General features: G+C 40.1%; 1 protein-coding gene across 1 annotated transcript in view; it reads right to left on the minus strand.

The window, feature by feature from the left end:
* Window positions 1-19,671, minus strand: part of cpamd8 (C3 and PZP like alpha-2-macroglobulin domain containing 8) — a 59,253-nt gene that overhangs the window by 36,100 nt on the left and 3,482 nt on the right. Inside the window, exons 2-19 of the mRNA XM_047375344.1 lie at window positions 17,916-18,067; window positions 17,521-17,543; window positions 16,865-17,030; window positions 15,725-15,777; window positions 15,186-15,203; window positions 14,707-14,761; window positions 14,374-14,487; window positions 13,499-13,583; window positions 7,266-7,374; window positions 6,779-7,006; window positions 6,519-6,689; window positions 6,300-6,428; window positions 5,955-6,153; window positions 5,655-5,830; window positions 3,933-4,082; window positions 3,640-3,801; window positions 3,396-3,538; window positions 1,568-1,630 (exon numbers count right to left, since the gene is read on the minus strand). Coding sequence (XP_047231300.1) covers window positions 1,568-1,630; window positions 3,396-3,538; window positions 3,640-3,801; window positions 3,933-4,082; window positions 5,655-5,830; window positions 5,955-6,153; window positions 6,300-6,428; window positions 6,519-6,689; window positions 6,779-7,006; window positions 7,266-7,374; window positions 13,499-13,583; window positions 14,374-14,487; window positions 14,707-14,761; window positions 15,186-15,203; window positions 15,725-15,777; window positions 16,865-17,030; window positions 17,521-17,543; window positions 17,916-18,067 — 2,196 coding nt within the window. The remainder of the gene's footprint in view (window positions 1-1,567; window positions 1,631-3,395; window positions 3,539-3,639; window positions 3,802-3,932; window positions 4,083-5,654; window positions 5,831-5,954; window positions 6,154-6,299; window positions 6,429-6,518; window positions 6,690-6,778; window positions 7,007-7,265; window positions 7,375-13,498; window positions 13,584-14,373; window positions 14,488-14,706; window positions 14,762-15,185; window positions 15,204-15,724; window positions 15,778-16,864; window positions 17,031-17,520; window positions 17,544-17,915; window positions 18,068-19,671) is intronic.

Here is a 19,671-nt window from a genome sequence, read left to right on the forward strand (position 1 = left end):
AGGTCATTCCTGGCAGCACGTATTTCATGTTGGTCTTGGCGAAGTGTAATGACATACTAAACTTCAAAAAGCTGCATCACACTCCTCCTTTTCATCAGAGTTGGCAAGAGTCCACTGAAAAATACTTGTTTTATGGTAATCTGAGCTTTGAAGTTTACAGGAAATCAGAAAGGAATGTGGTCCTTTTTAAAGCCTGTGTAAATCTGTTGGGCATTTTTCATAATTTATTTTAGAGATTTTTTGTAATTTTATATAACATGAACAAGTGTTGTATGGGGCTTAGTCATCTTAACATGTTTCTTAAAAGAATAATCTAAGAACCTTCTCAGGAGGAAACACTGGATTGTGCCACATGGTGGAACATACACCTTCTGATATACAGTATTAGGTAGATGGGTCAGTAAACTTGGTCATAGTGAAGCAAGTTTTATAGAGAGATTCCTTAGATAGAAAAAAGCCCCTTCACCAAAATGAGCTTTCAGACTGAAATTGGTGCTGCTCATTTAAAGAAGCAAAATGCATTCAGGAAATAATTTACGTCCAGACGAGACAAAGATTGAGCAATTTGGCCATAATGACAAGAAGTATGTGAAGACGACTCCAGGTAGGGCTTTAAGACCCTAGAACACTGTACAAACTGCAAAGCATGGTGGTGTCAATATCATGCAGCGGGGCTGTTAGGCTGTGTATGGAAATGTTGCCTTGCACAAAGTGAATGAAATAATGAAGAAGAAAGGCTACAACTAAATTCTTCAACTTTATAACTTTAATTTTAGGGACAAGAATTATGTTAGGAAGACTCAATGTCAGGCTTTAAAACCTAAGATCACTGTACCATCGGTCAAGCATCATCCTGTGGGACTGTTGTAACACAAAGGGGGTGGAATAATGCAGTTTACAGCCAAAACTTTCAACACCCAGACTGTTGAGATTGGGTCTCATTTTGGTATTTTATCATGACAATCACACATGAAAAAATGCATTTAAATGGATGAAGCAGGCTAACATTAAGCTTCTGGAATGGCCTTCCCAAAGGTCCGTCCTGAACCATAATGAAAATTCACAGACAATGCCTAAAAGCTTGGTCTGTGCCGGAACACCAATCAACTTCAGTTAAGTCTACCAATTCTGATAAGAAGAGTCATCAAACATCCAGGAAAATTATGCCGGGACCTTGATAGCTACAAAAACAGCATGGGCCATGTGCAAGTTGGTAAGAGATCAATCTAAATATTAAAGGGGATGAATAAGCTAAAGTATAGAATAAATTAAAACTAGAACATCTAATTGCTGTTTTAAAAACAACAAAAAAACCTGTAGTTGTATGCTGTATTATCAGCAAATAAATTTGTGTATCAAGAAAATTTGAAAGCACAAACATGACATTCATGCTCATGATGAGTGGGTCTTTCTGACATGCTTTTTACATCATTTTCTGTTGTGCTTTGTTCTCGCTTCTGCTTTCATCTCATGAACAGATGCATGTTTCTCAATTTAAAAAGACAGAGGCTATAAATACAGAAACAAACACTTAAAAGACATGTGAACAGACAATAGATTTATATACCTGACATTAAAGCAGTGCCACACCCAAGTCTCTGGAAAAAATGTGCGTCTCTGCTTCTCAGTCCTACAACACAACAAGAAGTCGATTTGTAAAACCGCACAAGTGGAAAATTTTATTTTTAAACCCATTTCTTTTTAATTGTTTTGTAGTGCTCAGTCCTAATTGCTTCCTTCAGCTCATGGGTGCTTTATGAGGTAAGGAGAATGAAGAGACAAGCAATAACTCCCATGCAGATGCAAATATTTGCACAACTGCATAAGAAATGTTGGTGTGAAATAAGGCTAGGAACACAGGGTCTGTGTTCCCTTCATCAACATAACTCAGGCAGAAGAGCAATTAAAGATTTCCTGGAATGGAAACAGCCAGATGTTCTAAGCACAACCTTAATAGATCCTTGATTCACAGTGTCCAGCCAGCATCGACCCCTGCAAACTTACCACCCAAAACATATGGTCATTGGTTTACTGACATGAATGTAAAACGAATCAATAATCTCTGACCAAATGTATTCTGGTACTAATTTCACTTATAAACACTCAACTCAAATGACGGAATAACTCTTACAGAAATCAGGCAAGCTTACACCCCTCCGGTGCACACACATGATGGGAAATCCAGCTAGAAGGATTATAATGCCCCAGATCTGGACATTTCTGGATTCCACCAAAAAGGTGCATGAAGGTTATATACCCTAAAACTGCCTCTAGGAGTAAAGAACTATGCTCTTATTCACCATAACTCCAAAATGTGATCTCTGAGACAGCAATGGGGTGTCTATCCAAGAATGATGTCTGAGTGGAGCAGTGTTACTTTTCCTGCCACACATTACGTTTTGCATGTTAGTCAAAATAATCAATTTTTGTCTCATCTGACCGGAGCACTTTCTTCTACATGTCTGGTGTGTCTCCTGCATGGCTTGCAACAAACTGGCAAAAAGAACTAATGATTGTTTTTAACCCTGGCTTTGTTTTTAACATTCTTCCATAAAGATCAGATTTGTTGCACACGCGACTAATAGCTTTCTTATCGACAGACGCTCCCACTTGAGCTGTGGATCTCTGCAGCTCCTCCAGGGTAGCAATAGGCTGCTTCCCTGAATAATGGTGCTCTTCCCTGGTCTGTTACTTACGTAGATAGCCATGTCTTGTCAAGTTTGCAATTGTGCCATTTCTGTTTTTGTTTAATTTTGGTCCATCTGACATCAGCAGGTTTTTTGTTTATTTAACAGAGACAAATGTAATGAAAATTACTTAATATGTATAATAGAAAGAAGATGTTATACATACAGGTTTCGGGTCAAAGCTAATCTGCAACCCATTTGTTGAGTCCCCTACATGGCTTTTGGCAATCCACAACCAGTATTTGTTTGATGGCTTACTCTGAACAATAGCTTTCTACTAAGCAACCTTTCAGATTAAAGCAAAAACAAAATAAAACAAAAAATATATTTTTGGGATGCAAAGAAAATTGTGATTCTATAAACTGATGCTTCCACCAAAACTGTCTATAACGCCTCTAGAGTTATCATGGGCCTCTTGGATGCTTTTATGAATAATGCTCTCTTTGTCCAGCCTGTTGGTTTTGGTGGCTGTCCATCTTTTGGTAGGTTTGCACTTGTGCCATACTCTTTCCATTTTCAGATGATTGTTAAAACTTGGGATATTATATCATTACCTAACCGTAATTTAAACTTCTCAAGAACGTTATCCCTGATCTATTAACAAGATGGGTGACCTCTGAAGGCAGGTGGCTGCACTGACTTTTATTAAGAGGTGCTGAGTTTGAGTTTTTTTTAAATTACCTTAAACATCTCAGTAGAATGTCCTACCTGGTTGTGGGCCGGGGGTGAATTGCAGTCATTACAGTCGATGTGTGTGACTGAAAAGCAGGAATAGCCTCATCGGTGTACATCCCTCCACTTTGTCGGTGGTTTAAACTCACCATATCTGTCATCACCACCAGTCCTGTTTCCTGTTTTTTTTTTTTTTTAAAGAAGAAACATATATTCGAAGGATATATTTTCAGCCTTGTTTTACAACATTGTCGAGGACACTTTAACTGTGTATTCTCACTGTGAAAGCAAAGCGTGCATCTTTAGTAATGTCCCAGTGCCATGGGAACACAGATGATCTTCTGCGTCTCTTTGATGACAGCCCAGGCCACCACATGAGTCCGTCATCTTTAAGACCACCAAAAACATCTGACACATCGAAATCAGCCACCTCTTTAAACACCTGCATAGAGCAAACACATTCACATACAGGAATGCAACTTTGAGTATTAGGTCTGGTGAAATTCCAAAACAGATGTGTACACATAAAGCTACAGAATAACTGAGTTGTACAACAATAATAATGTGACAAACCTTGTTGGGACTAAGCTGGAAGTCTGGCTTTAACAAGTAAAGACTCTTATCCACAGTGGCCAAACAAACGCATGAGCCCCTCTCACCCCGGACATGCAGGGTCACAGGGTCTCCTGGTATGGACTCATTGGATGAAAAAGAAACAGACACCTGCACCCCAAACAACAAAGAACTTACAACTAATATACACTATGTAAAAATTAAATAAATAAATAAAACACATTTCTAAATACAAAGTCACGTGTAAAACTGTTTGTTTTGTATATTATTTTTAGAAATAAGTTTTAGGAAGGAAGACAAGGTGAGAAGTAACCTGACATGTAATGGAAAAGGTAGTCTTTTACAGAGGGAGGGCTAGTGAGGGTCAGCCATAAACTTTCACACATCAACACTATTTTCCCACCCTCTCTTCACCATCGGCAACCTGTCATCCTCTCAAGTTATGACCGTATTTATCTGCCTGTGGCCTACACAGTTGCTTTCTCATCATACCCATTTGACCCCTCCTCCAGCATACTCATATACACGCACACGCACACACACACACACAAACATACACACACAACCACCCACCCGCCCACGCACAGTGTTGTAAGGGCATACCAGAGAGCTGTAAATACTTAAGGGAGTTAACTCCACCTAAATCAGGCAGGAACTGGAAAGCGCTGTTAGGCCAACCCAGCTCTTTGTTTACTGACATTACACTGTGGTGTAATGGCTGATGCATGAACACTCAGACTCACCTCCAAAGTGTATACAGTGAGCCCACTCTGTTTCAGCTTTTGATAAATACTTATTGAGAATTAAACTAATTACTCTGTAAAGCAAAACAAAGGCCAAATTTCAAAAAGGTTTATGCAAATAACACAGTGGTACCTTCTATTAGGTTTTTCTTAGTAAATCCTTTCTGATTCCATAGGAATGAAATGCATTAATCAAACTGATCATCATTAGTGCAACCACCTCTATAAAAAAAAAAAGTATTAGCAGATAGCTGTTCTGGAGCATAGAGGTGTGTGTTACCACAAAGCCAAGGTGGAAGGACATCAGCAATGACTTTAAAGAAACAACTGTAGCTGATCATCAATCTGTGAAGATTCCATTTCCAGACTGGCTAAAGACCATTGTTGTATGGTAATAAAGATTATTCCCAGGTAGAAAACATTTAAGACATTTGCCAATCTTCTCAAGATTGGATGTCCCAACACATTTTGCCCAAAGTAAGGCTATGCAATGCTCAGAGAAATTGTAAAACACAAAAGATCTCTGATTTCACAGGGCTCAGTTTGCTGGTAAAACGTTTCTGTCAGCAATATTAGACAAAGATTGATGAAGTATTAATTTTTTTGGACGGGGCTGGAAGACTTTAAAAAAGACAAACCAGTAAGACTTAGATGTGCAAGTTTTATATGAATGAACCAAAGCACCTCTGGGAGAGTGTCTTTCACATAGATGAAAAAAAGGAGTGATGTTTAGAAATAATTCACAGAACCATGCTTAGAGAGAACCAAACACAGAACATGAGCCCAAACTCTTCATGCCAACTGTCAAACAGTGGTGAAAGGGTGATGATTTAGGCTTGTTCAGAAGTTACACAACCTGGGCAATTGAAAAAAACAAGAGTTGAAAGTGTACAGTATGTATGTTCTTCATACATACGTAATTGTGCCCAACAACACTTTAACTGAATAAAAGATAATACAAAGAATGATGTTAACAGACCTTGTTCTCAAACTCAGGCTGAACAGAGATTTGTTGGCTGTCTGTTACTCCCTCGCCGTTTTCCCTGACATAGTACACCAGCAGACGACTGAGGGGGGCCATGCTGTGACTAACAGGAAAACGAAGATAAGACACACAGGAGTCCATCTCAGCCTGGGACAAAGACCCCGCAACACCTGACAGAGTGAGAGAAAAGTGAGCTAAACTGGACAACATAATCTCAAACAATTTGCTATTTATCTGTTTTCTATAAATGAATACAATTAAAGCTTTAAAATTGAGAACATAAGCAAAGACAACCAGAGGCAAAGAAGGGAAGCTGGGTGGTGTGAACGTTCTTATCAAAGGTCACAGTGGCCCTTTTTCCTCTGTGTGAGGCTGTCATGTTGGCTGGCTCTTTGCCTGACATGACAATGTTTCCCCTGGACGCCACCTCGTAGTGCAGAGTGAAGTTACAGGGACAGGTAGATTTTACAGCCACTTCAGCCTCTTGGCCAACCTACAAACGCAGGAAGATTAAAAGTTGAAATAACTGCTGCTTGAATAATACTTATAACTTTGTAATGCATCATTTTAATGGTCCAAGCTCAAGCAAATCTGAATTTAGCATAAACTTATAAAAATAACGTATAAAGCAAACCGTACTTTAAAAGGGGTGCTGGGACTCTGGATCTGGATGTGACACCTACTTGGAGAGTACCAACTGCTAATGGACAGGTAGCTAGGTAAGTACTGGTCTCCCACTGTCTTCCCATCAATGGATGTTACTTTTGTCTGTTTGAAATAAAAGGAACAAACAGACTTTTGTAAATGTGTGTGAATGTTTTTTTCCTTTGATCCTCCTATTTGTAGAAAGCTACTGACCTCAAGCCAGACATACTGAGCAGCTATAGGGATGGAGGGGATTTCAAAGGTGGCTTCACCATCTTTGGAGATCAGTTCGCTGGTGTAGATGTTGTCCTTTGGCGTCAGCTCAGCCTTAACGCGCACCCTCACCCCATTAGCTGGGCTCCCATCAGGATAGGCAACCTCAATCTACAGATACGGAAGGAACAAGAGTGGGGAAAAAAGCCAGCACGATCCAGTAATGTTAATTTATCCATAGTTTCTCTTTAGAATCTCACCTTCCCTTTATAAGGCAAACCTGGCTTAAACTGTTTGCGTGTATCTTTAGAGTACTTGATGTCAATGAGCTGTTTATGAACCGCCGTTGAATCATCAAATGTTGTTTGCCTGCTTCCGTCAATGCTGGTCACTGATGCCCAAATGCTAACTGTTCCTCTGAAGTGATCAGCCACATCCAGCGGCATCATGTCCTTCACGCACAGACTGAAATTTGCAGAGCCTTTTATCTGAAAAGGGAAAAAAAATATATCATAGACTGATGAAGTTGGAGTAGTACAACTTTTTTTTGGCCATGGTGGACAATACCAAAAGCAAAGGCACACTTAGAAAAGAGATCTGAATTCCTTTATTTTTTAAGATTAAATAAAATATTTTTAAAAATTACAATAAAGGTAAAATTGACAATCAAAAACAATCTTGTTTGTAAATATCTTTTAAATACTTATTGAGATAAGATACCAGTTTACAGGTAATTACAGAACTGACCTCCACAGTTTTAATTACAGGTTGACCCATCTCATGGCGGTAGTATCCAACTCCATTTACAGTCATATTCACTGTCAACTTTCCTGGTACTGGTTTTCCAAAGGTGTACCTGTATGCAAGTGACACGTCAGAGCTTAATATAGAACATGTATTAGCAAGACATCATCAGAGCAAGACATACAGATGTCATTAGATTGTATATTATTCAATTCAATTCAATTCAATTCAATTTATTGATCCCCGAGGGGAAATTAGAATTCCAGTACAACCCATCCAAACAAACATCATGACACAAGACAATGGGGGGACGGGTCACCGAGGCTTTGATGCCCACTCACAGGCGATGCCCTTGCTAGATGAGAAAAGAGGCCACATTAGGAAAGTAGAGGGAAAAAAAATAATATTTCACACTTTATCCTTAGCAGGATTCAGTTTGAGATTGCAAAAAACCTCAGCACAAAGAAGCAACAAGAAGACAAGACAACATCATGCCGGGAACGGTGAAGGTGGTGTGAAGGGGTGCATATGTTTATCTTGAGCATGTGTGTGTGTGCAAGGGAGTGTATGCAAGTAAGTCCATGAAGCACTGTCACAGAGGCCATTGTCCTTGATGATGTTCATCAACCGGCCAAGTTCTGAGCAGGTCCACAGATGTCCTCAGGGAAGGGAGGGGGCAGAGGGAGCAGAGCATCATGTTTACATAACTTCCAGGAGAAGTTGAAGATAGCCAGCCATCAAGGCCATGCAGGGGAGCCAGATTCAGAAAAACAATAATTATTTGGGTTAGGCTGACTCTTAATTTTCCGTCAGCCTTGAGAGTCTCGCTGGTGCTTCTCAAAGGTGAATCCAAACAGCCAAATTCCTGGTCTTTCGCCAGATCCGAGCGAACAACTTTCTCCAAGATTTATCCCATTTCATCCCTGAGTCCAGGAACCGCAACCTGCCTGCAATCCTGTGTAAGGATCACATCCAGTCTGCGATTCAGCTCACGTAACATCTCAGTCTGAGTGTTGATCGCTCTGAAGATCCCATCATACATGCCAGGCAGCCTTACAATGGCCAGAACAGCTGCTGTCATTCTCCGAATTTCTCGATATGCCAGGTAACCGCTGACTCCAAACAGCAGAAATCCTGATATCAAACATCCAATTATATACACATATTCCACATCCTCAACTGACATTATCGACAAACACACAATCCTCCACTTCTGCCAGGAGTCCATCATGTATCCAGAGAAAAATGTCCAGTCCGGACAAGTTGGGCTCTCCTTAACCCTGTCTTCTCCTCGAGAAAATTTGATCAATTGCATTGAGAGACCAGCTGACCAAATCCATAACTAAGAATTTGGAAGATACAGGTCCTTCTCAAAATATTAGCATATTGTGATAAAGTTCATTATTTTCCATAATGTCATGATGAAAATTTAACATTCATATATTTTAGATTCATTGCACACTAACTGAAATATTTCAGGTCTTTTATTGTCTTAATACGGATGATTTTGGCATACAGCTCATGAAAACCCAAAATTCCTATCTCACAAAATTAGCATATCATTAAAAGGGTCTCTAAACAAGCTATGAACCTAATCATCTGAATCAACGAGTTAACTCTAAACACCTGCAAAAGATTCCTGAGGCCTTTAAAACTCCCAGCCTGGTTCATCACTCAAAACCCCAATCATGGGTAAGACTGCCGACCTGACTGCTGTCCAGAAGGCCACTATTGACACCCTCAAGCAAGAGGGTAAGACACAGAAAGAAATGTCTGAACGAATAGGCTGTTCCCAGAGTGCTGTATCAAGGCACCTCAATGGGAAGTCTGTGGGAAGGAAAAAGTGTGGCAGAAAACGCTGCACAACGAGAAGAGGTGACCGGACCCTGAGGAAGATTGTGGAGAAGGGCCGATTCCAGACCTTGGGGGACCTGCGGAAGCAGTGGACTGAGTCTGGAGTAGAAACATCCAGAGCCACCGTGCACAGATGTGTGCAGGAAATGGGCTACAGGTGCCGCATTCCCCAGGTCAAGCCACTTTTGAACCAGAAACAACGGCAGAAGCGCCTGACCTGGGCTACAGAGAAGCAGCACTGGACTGTTGCTCAGTGGTCCAAAGTACTTTTTTCGGATGAAAGCAAATTCTGCATGTCATTCGGAAATCAAGGTGCCAGAGTCTGGAGGAAGACTGGGGAGAAGGAAATGCCAAAATGCCAGAAGTCCAGTGTCAAGTACCCACAGTCAGTGATGGTCTGGGGTGCCGTGTCAGCTGCTGGTGTTGGTCCACTGTGTTTTATCAAGGGCAGGGTCAATGCAGCTAGCTATCAGGAGATTTTGGAGCACTTCATGCTTCCATCTGCTGAAAAGCTTTATGGAGATGAAGATTTCATTTTTCAGCACGACCTGGCACCTGCTCACAGTGCCAAAACCACTGGTAAATGGTTTACTGACCATGGTATCACTGTGCTCAATTAGCCTGCCAACTCTCCTGACCTGAACCCCATAGAGAATCTGTGAGATATTGTGAAGAGAACGTTGAGAGACTCAAGACCCAACACTCTGGATGAGCTAAAGGCCGCTATCGAAGCATCCTGGGCCTCCATAAGACCTCAGCAGTGCCACAGGCTGATTGCCTCCATGCCACGCCGCATTGAAGCAGTCATTTCTGCAAAAGGATTCCCGACCAAGTATTGAGTGCATAACTGTACATGATTATTTGACGGTTGACGTTTTTTGTATTAAAAACACTTTTCTTTTATTGGTTGGATGAAATATGCTAATTTTGTGAGATAGGAATTTTGGGTTTTCATGAGCTGTATGCCACAATCATCCGTATTAAGACAATAAAAGACCTGAAATATTTCAGTTAGTGTACAATGAATCTAAAATATATGAATGTTAAATTTTCATCATGACATTATGGAAAATAATGAACTTTATCACAATATGCTAATATTTTGAGAAGGACCTGTATGCAAGAAGAGGCTCCAAAGACAAGACACAGAGCTGAAGCAGGGCAGATATAGGAGGGGGTGGGAGACAGAGAAAAAGCGTCCTCCTCCACCGAGAGCAGAAATCTTTTTCCTTCAACTTTTGCAAATTTGACAAGTTGCAACTTTAAACTTCAGTCTATTTTATTGGGATTTGACATGATATATCTACACAAAGTAATGCATAATAGTAAAGTGCAAAATACTTGAGACTAGGTGGAGGTTCAGCTTCCAGCAGGACAATGACACCAAACATGCAGCTTGAGCTACAATGGAATGGTTTAGATCAGTGTCCCTCAATAGGCGGTTCCTGGTACGTGAGCCGCATATCTTTGGCCCCCAAGCTTTGTTTTTTTTTTTACATTTTCCACATTTCCATATTGCAACTGACAATTCAAAGATGAATAAACAGAAGAATATGCATTTTGTATTCCTCCAAAAAGAACAAGACTGATGTGCTTCACTTGTCAGGAGATCATTGCTATGATTTTCCAAAGGTTTCCAATTTGAAATGGCATAATTAGAGCAAGCATAACCATGTTGAAAAACATTTCTTCAAAATTCTGAGGCAAGAACAACAAAAATGAATGCACTAAGATCATCTCATCAAACTTTAAGTAGGATTCTCATTACATCTATAACATGACAACAAAAAAACAACACAGTGTTTACTCAGAGTGGCATGGTAAAATAGTTGTTCATTGAATTTTGATTCCAGAGATCTTGATGCCTTTGTTTACCAAAAGATTCTGTGGAAGAGTTCATTCCTTTTGTTAAACTGAAAAGGACTATTTCTTTTATTTTAGCACGTATGACAATGTTTTAATTTATGAGATGCTGAAGTTATGATGAATATGTATTATAACATGTGGCTTGAGAAAGTAGAATGCTCAAAAAAATAAAGGGAACACTCAAATAACACATCCTAGATCTGAATGAATGAAATATTCTCATTGAATACTTTGTTCTGTACAAAATTGAATGTGCTGACAACAAAATCACACAAAAATCATCAATGGAAATCAAATTTATTAACCAATGGAGGCCTGGATTTGGAGTCACACAAAATTAAAGTTGAAAAACACACTACAGGCTGACCCAACTTTGATGTAATGTCTTTAAAACAAGTTAAAATGAGGCTCAGTATTGTGTGTGGCCTCCACGTGCCTGTATGACCTCCCTACAACGCCTGGGCATGCTCCTGATGAGACGGTGGATGGTCTCCTGAGGGATCTCCTCCTAGACCTGGACTAAAGCATCCACCAACTCCTGGACAGTCTGTGGAGCATCGTGACGTTGGTGAATGGAGCGAGACATGATGTCCCAGATGTGCTCAATCAGATTCAGGTCTGGGGAACGGGCGGGTCAGTCCATAGCTTCAATGTCTTCATCTTGCAGGAACTGCTGACACACTCCAGCCACATGCGGTCTAGCATTGTCCTGCATTAGGAGGAACCCAGGGCCAACTGCACCAGCATATGGTCTCACAAGGGGTCTGAGGATCTCATCTCGGTATCTAATGGCAGTCAGGCTACGTCTGGCGAGCACATGGAGGCCACATGGAGGCCCTCCAAAGAAATGCCACCCCACACCATTACTGACCCACTGCCAAACCGGTCATGTTGAAGGATGTTGCAGGCAGCAGATCTCTCTCCACGGTGTCTCCAGACTCTGTCACGTCTGTCACATGTCTCAGTGTGAACCTGCTTTCATCTGTGAAGAGCACAGGGCGCCAGTGGCGAATTTGCCAATCCTGGTGTTCTCTGGCAAACGCCAAGCGTCCTGCACGGTGTTGGGCTGTGAGCACAACCCCTATTTGTGGACGTCGGGACCTCATACCGTCCTCATGGAGTCGGTTTCTAACCGTTTGTGCAGACACATGCACATTTGTGGCCTGCTGGAGGTCATTTTGCAGGGCTCTGGCAGTGCTCCTCCTGTTCCTCCTTGCACAAAGGCGGAGGTAGTGGTCCTGCTGCTGGGTTGTTGCCTCCTACGGCCTCCTCTACGTCTCCTGGTGTACTGGCCTGTCTCCTTGTAGCGCCTCCAGGCTCTGGACACTACGCTGACAGACACAGCAAACCTTCTTGCCACAGCTCGCATTGATGTGCCATCCTGGATGAGCTGCACTACCTGAGCCACTTGTGTGGGTTGTAGAGTCCGTCTCATGCTACCACGAGTGTGAAAGCTCCACCAACATTCAAAAGAGACCAAAACATCAGCCAGAAAGCAAAGGTACTGAGAAGTGGTCTGTGGTCCCCACCTGCAGAACCACTCCTTTATTGAGTGTCTTGCTAATCTCCAAAGATTTCCCCCCTGTTGTCTATTCCATTTGCACAACAACATGAGAAATTGATTGTCAATCAGTGTTGCTTCCTAAGTGGACAGTTTGATTTCACACACGTTTGATTTACTTGGAGTTATATTGTGTTGTTTAAGTGTTCCCTTTATTTTTTTGAGCAGTGTATAATGAGGGGACCTTCAACACATTGGAAAATGTCTTTGTGGTTGAGTACCCCTGGTTTAGATCAGATCAAAGCATAACCATGTATTAGAATGGCCAAGACCTAAATCTAATTCAAGAACTGTGATATAACTTGAACATTTCTTTTTACAGATACTCTACATCCAATAAACCCGTTGCACAAACAGAAAGGGTAAAAATGTTCTTTCTCTACAGGTCCAAAGCTGGTACAGACCTGCAGCTGTAACTGTAGCAAAAGGTGGTTCGGTGCAAAAGCATAGCCCACTTTTCAGATTTTTATTTGTGAAAAACCATCTATCATTTCCCTTACACTTGGTAACTATGCACTACTTTGTGTTGCTGTCTTAAAAAAATATAACTAAAATACATTATCTCTGGTCAAAAGTTGAAAATAAAATGTAAAAACTAAAAACTGTAATGAGTTTTTACACAGATATAAACATACAGGACTGCCATAGTAATATAATGTTACTCTGGATGATGAGCCAAACTTAAGACATCAAGCTTGAGCTGTTTCATTAAGCAATGCCTTGAAAAGTTTTCATTCCCCTTGAGCTTTTTCAAATTTTGTAACGTGTGCACACAAGAAATCACAAATCATTTTCCATCCAATAATCAATGATGTGCTAACTTGTGTTGGTCTATCAAAAAAACCTCAATACAATAAATTGATGTTTGCGGTTGTAATGAAATGTTAAAAGGTTCCCGGGTCATGAATACCTTTGCAAAGCGCTGGATAATAAAGGTAAATGAAAAGTCACCTACCTGGCTGTGACGCTGGCCTGCTCGCACGAGCTGAGATCACGGATGTAAGGGGGTGGAACTATAACCAGCTCAAACTTGGGCATCACTGGGAGAAAAGAAACAAAACATGTTTCTTTTTCTGGTCGTGTCATTTGCCTCATACTACACTGTGTTACGGTGGTAAAATAAACATGCTCACATTGTCCTGGTAGTAGTAGTGTCTGCTAGGAACGTGCTAACTAAGTAAAAAGCTAAGATGCTTAGTTGTAATATGAAGAAATATTGAATTTTTAAAGCAGATAATGAGGTTTGTAACAGCCACAACAAATAAAATCTACACAATGCACTGAACCACAGGTATTTTTAAAAGAATCTGGAAAAACATTTTAAAAATCTCTCTGGCTACTGTCCAACTGTTCCCGCCTCTAATCCAATGATCATTTGGGTTAGGCACCAGCCCTCCTGCAGCAGCAAGGAATAGGAAGGAAGGAAGGAAGGATGGATGCTTGGATGGATGGACGGATGGATGGATGGATGGATGGACGGACGGATGGATGGATGGACGGATGGATGGATGGATGGATGGACGGATGGATGGATGGATGGATGGATGCTTGGATGGATGGATGGATGGATGGATGGATGGATGGATGGATGGACGGACGGACGGACGGATGGATGGACGGATAAATGGATGGATGGATGATTGGATGGATGGATGGATGGATGGATGGATGGATGGATGGATGGATGGATGGATGGACGGACGGACGGACGGATGGATGGACGGATAAATGGATGGATGGATGATTGGATGGATGGATGGATGGATGGATGGATGGATGGATGGATGGATGGATGGATGGATGGATGGATGGATGGATGGATGGACTCACCATATTTCTGTACTTCAAATGACTTGTTGTAGGTTTGGCTCTGCACTTCCACAAAGACAAACCACTCCCCAAACACAGGCTGGTCGGACAGAGGGAAACTCATGTTCACAATCCCTATGATAGAGGGGAAAAACATTCAAGTATTAAAGGGATGGCTCCTCCTAATTAACTGTATACTGAATAACCTTATATTGTACACTCATATTATGATGCTTGCATTGATGGGCTGATTGCTATTTGTTTATAAGCTAAAATTAATACGAAGAAAGATGAAATGTAAATGTTAGTCCTACAAAATGATGAGTGTAATGTTTTGCAGGAAATGTGGTTTACCACAGCAGACAGGCTTAAGACCCTTCCACTGGATCATCCGAGATCCTCTTGGATCCTGAAAGAGTAAATTAAGATACCTGTGGATCTACAGTCTTTTGTGCATTGGCAAAGTAACAGATCATCTTATTTAAACCAATTTTATCAATTCAAGGCTGAGCGAAACTAGAACCCTAGAGATGTAGTCTGAGTTGAAAAGAGTTTCTTTGGCAGCACTGCCAAAAAAACTATTTTCAACTCATTTTAGAATAAAAACTTCATTCCAAAAGCCCCCATGTGGTTCTTGCTAACTTTTGAGAAGAGAAGAAATTCCTTTCATGCTGTTTATCCCTGCCCTGTTCCAAAGAGCACCCTGTTATCTAGGTGAGCTGCCTTGACTTCTGCTCTTTAATCTCAAATCAGGTTGGAAAGAGAAAATTGCCACTGTCCCCTTCCAGACATAGCTCTGCCAACTCTGGGTGGTCCGGTTGATCTTCACTTACCAAAATATATGCTTCAATCTGCAAAAAAAAAAAAAAAAGAAAGAAAAATTTGAATACCTTGTGAATAGGGCTAAAAACATCTTAGTCTTTAATCTGACATCCATTTATCTGTGAAAGTGAGTCCTGCCCTGTACCTCCAACACCTTCATAGTTACAAACATCAATAAACTGCATGTCAACACAGTGACACAGTTTATTTGGAGCCACTGCAAACATTCCACATGAAATGACTGTAAATTGGCCTCTGTAAATAGGGGACTGTTCATTTCCCTTCACACAGAGCAAACTAGGTCTCTCATCTTAACTCTGAAGGTGAAAAAAGTCAAACTCAAAGAGAAAAAAACATGTTAATATTACAGTTATGGCATGTTACAGCTAGAGGGATACGAATTACATGCACAAATAAAACATTATTAATAGAAATTTAAATCGGGATTTTCTGGATTCTTGTATTTACTGCAATAAAATATATAGATAATTAAAATAAATCCATTAGAGTCAGAATTACTGGCTTCAGTCAGGCTTAAAATGTCAATTACCTTTTCATTTATGGGCCTCATATCAGGCGTCACTGTGTAGACATTAATAAGCACTGAAAACAACAAAAAAATGTAAATAAATTTTCTTTCTATTAAAAAATAACATATGAACCAAGTATTAAATACTGATTTATTTATTAGAATGCTTCACTATGTTATTTACCAATATCACATAATTAAAGCATCTCTGGATTGATTATTAGCTAAGATCCACAATCCACATTGTCATACAAAACTAGTCACAATCCTGTATCTTTCCTCATTTTCTCATGTTACATCCCAAAACGTCAATTCATTTTATTGGGAATTTATGTGACAAACGGACACAACCGTGTGTGTTCAACGTGACGCACAGAACTATACAATGTTTTGCATTAGCCTAGCAATTACATTTTGGTCACATCTGATGCCTTCTTTCTGGAAACTGCAAACAGGAAATCTTATCACTTGCTGGCTTTATTTAAAGAATAGTTATGTATTAATAATGTGCAGTGTAAAACTAATTAACATCATGGACTTCTTTTCTGTGTTTGTTGCGTATAATGATCTACTTAAGGTTTAGGTGGACGGCCATATCTTGGAAGGTTTGTAGTTGTGCCACACTTCATTTTTGGAGGATTGATTGAATAGCGCTCCATTAGATGTTCAAAGCTTGAAGTCTTGTTTTATAACCTAAGACTGCTTTAAACCTTTTCACAACCTTATACCTGACCTGTCTGTTGTGTTCCCAGGTCTTCATTATGCTATTTGTCCTTTATTTTTCTGTAAAAAAAAACAAAACTCTGAAGCCTTCACAGAACAGCTGTATTTGTACTAAGATGACATCACTCACAGGTTGACTTTATTAGGTGACTCCCGGAAGCAGTTGGTGGCATTGGATTTTATTTAGGGTATCAGATACAGGGGACTGAATTCAAATGTGAATCACACTTTTTTCTGTTTTTCGTAGTTGAAAAAAATGGAAAAATGTGATCTGTCAAAATCCCAATTTTATACATTGAAATTTTTGGTTGTAACGGGACAAAATGTGAAAAGGTTCAAGGTGTACAAATAATTTTGCAAGATGCGCAAAAGGCACCAATGTGCTCTACATTTCTGAGCTATTTAACTAATTAACTACCAGCAGGCCTATAAAGAAACCTTTATGTTTGGGTTTGTAGATGGGTTTGTCGGTCTGGATGAAGACAGCTGAGCCCTTGCTTTCCACAGTGATGGTGGTGTAGTTGTGGAAAATGTAGCCTTTCTCTGTGAGCTGACGGTTGCCCCAGACCTTCAGAAGGGCCTGCCCTCTCAGTCCAGAGGGAACCTGGTGGTGTGAAAGCAGAACTTTAGAAGCAAAGTCCAGATTGATCAAGGTTAAATAAAAGCAAAAAGTTAATTGGCACTGGAACTTTGACTCAAGTGTGGTGTAGTGGTATATTATTCAAACATATTCTCTTTGTTTTAATGTATTTATTAATAGTCAAAAGAACAGAGGAAACGGTGGAACACTGAGGTATGTTTAAAGATGAAAGTTAGGCTAAAACAAATGAGAATCAGAGTGGAAGTCACACTGAGTTGGGAAGAGGACCAAATCATGTAACTTAGATTGATTGATTCCTGCCTTCGGGAGCAGTGGAGCATACATGCACGTCAACAGCTGTTGCATATTACATAGGGGCTGTTACCTTATTCTCAATGAATGAGCAGGCACAGATGTTGCACTACAAATAATGTAAGTGTTGATATGCATGCTGCCTGAGGAATGCGTAAACCCAGGGCAACAGTTCATCTGCTCCACACATTGCTCTACTCACCTTCAGTTTGATGTTACCTTTATCTGTAAGAGGAACAGAAGTAGAGAATTTAAGGTGAAATGTTTATTTTTAATTGTGTAACTTGCATGTTTAGGTTATTCTTAATATATGAGAGCTGCAGGTGTATAGTTAAGTTTTCCTGGGGGAGTGTTGCTCGTGTTAGCAAGAGATTCAGCTGCAACCCGTCTCCGTGCCATTCGTAGCAGAACAGAACAAGCTGCACCATCGATTAACAGTGCTGTCAAACAAATTATGCTCGGTGTAGACTGAAAGGCTGGTGGGATGGACTGAACTGATGTATCCATTAAAAAACAAGGGAAAATGTAGCTGTTCAGTAGAAAACATTCCCTCCCATTAGCAGATTTCCACTTAACCCTTAGAGATATTGTCCTCACCATAAACTGAGCTGTGGCTGTGGGCGACCGTTTGTCCTTTAACTGACAGCTGCACCTGGACGTGTGTTTCTGCTTTTGCATTGAAGATGGTGATGCTCACACTCTCCTCCACACCAGCTCGGAACACGGAGGGGGCGGCGACCAGGTAACCCCTGAAAGAAAAGAATGAGATAGGAGGCAGGAGGGACAGGAGAAAACAAGGGAACAGATTAGAGGAGAAGAAAAATAGGAGACAAAATGATGGATCATAATTTAAACAGACAAGACAAGTGGAGAAAATGCAAGGATCAGGCACAGCTTAACACTGACCCATAAGTCACTCAAGTCTAAAATGAAGCCCTTGATTCAAATAACTAACCTGATACATTACAAGAGACTTTACAAGGAACCTATCTTAAATGTGGGCACTTTGCAACATTGTTTTGGCATTCGCACATATCACACAAATTATTCCGCAAACTTAACCAATGTTAACCAATATGATGGGTATTAAAACTATTATTTTGCATCAACAGGGTTTTCCCAGAACATTATCAACATAATCTTGGCATATATTGACATGGCCTGCAGTGTGTCGTCACATTATTGAAAGAAACTTGAGGGAATTTGAGGAAAGGTGAAGAAAAAGCAGATTAAAAAAAATCACCGTAAGATAAACTGTTTCCTACAGTAACCTAACATAATCTAGCAAAGACCCGACGATAGGCTTCACACGTATCTTTCCTCTTAGACGACCCATCCATTATGTTTGCCAAAGCCACAGCGAAATGTGTCAAATTACTCAAGAACTGAACTAAAATGGCAGGCAAAGAATAGGTTGCAGAATTGCAGAAAATGTTTGGTTTAAAATGTGGTTGATTTTAACAGAGAAGCCAGAAGATAAGAAGAATATGAGGGCTATTTAGTGCTCTGTGAAACATACTGGAGGTTATTTTACAAGTTGTATTTTAGCCAGCTAAGTTTGGCATCTTATCAACACTGATGACAGAATTAATACAGAAATTATTGTTGGATCTTAATCCACCTCAAAAGCTTTTGAAATGTTCATGAAGAATCCCAGAAACAATGAATACATCAATAGAGTTTATTCTAGAAATGATGCCATCCCATCATTTATCTAAACCCATATTTCCATTTCCAGTGTTTCCATTACTCAGCACGGTGTTCAGTACATGTGCTAATGTTCACATTAATCAAAGTGGTGCAGAGATTATGGTAATACATGAATGAATGAAGTGGTAATGACCCAACAATGTGGAGACTTGAGCCTATTAAAGTTGCTAGGTTTGTATCTTGGGTTAATGGATGTTGATCTTCTAACTTCCAGCTTATCCATTGGTTATCAGCTATTGTCTTCAAAAGGAAGATAAATAACTGATAAAACTTCTGTTTTATTTCGTCCATGAAATCAGGGTATATGTTCACCGTAACTCCCAGAAATATTAGGGAAACACAGAGAGTTCATTTTGTGTAATATCTATAAGCAGCTCCCTTTACATTTGTTGGCACCCCTGGTAACAAGGTGTGAAAAGCCTTAAAATAAAATATGATTTTTCTCACTCTTAGAAAACACATGCATTAAAAGTGAAAGAAAAAATAAAATAATTTCCATTTTGAGCAATCGAGGAACTTTTAATTTCACAATTTGGACATTTTATTGAAATTATACTTCACTTTTTAAGTTGATCAGAGTGTGTAGGAACTTTAACTTAGTAATCTATGACTTCCTGTTTCCCTAAGGAATAAATATGATGCA

The sequence above is a fragment of the Girardinichthys multiradiatus genome, chromosome 9 (assembly GCF_021462225.1).
Source record: "Girardinichthys multiradiatus isolate DD_20200921_A chromosome 9, DD_fGirMul_XY1, whole genome shotgun sequence".
Lineage (NCBI taxonomy): Eukaryota > Metazoa > Chordata > Actinopteri > Cyprinodontiformes > Goodeidae > Girardinichthys > Girardinichthys multiradiatus.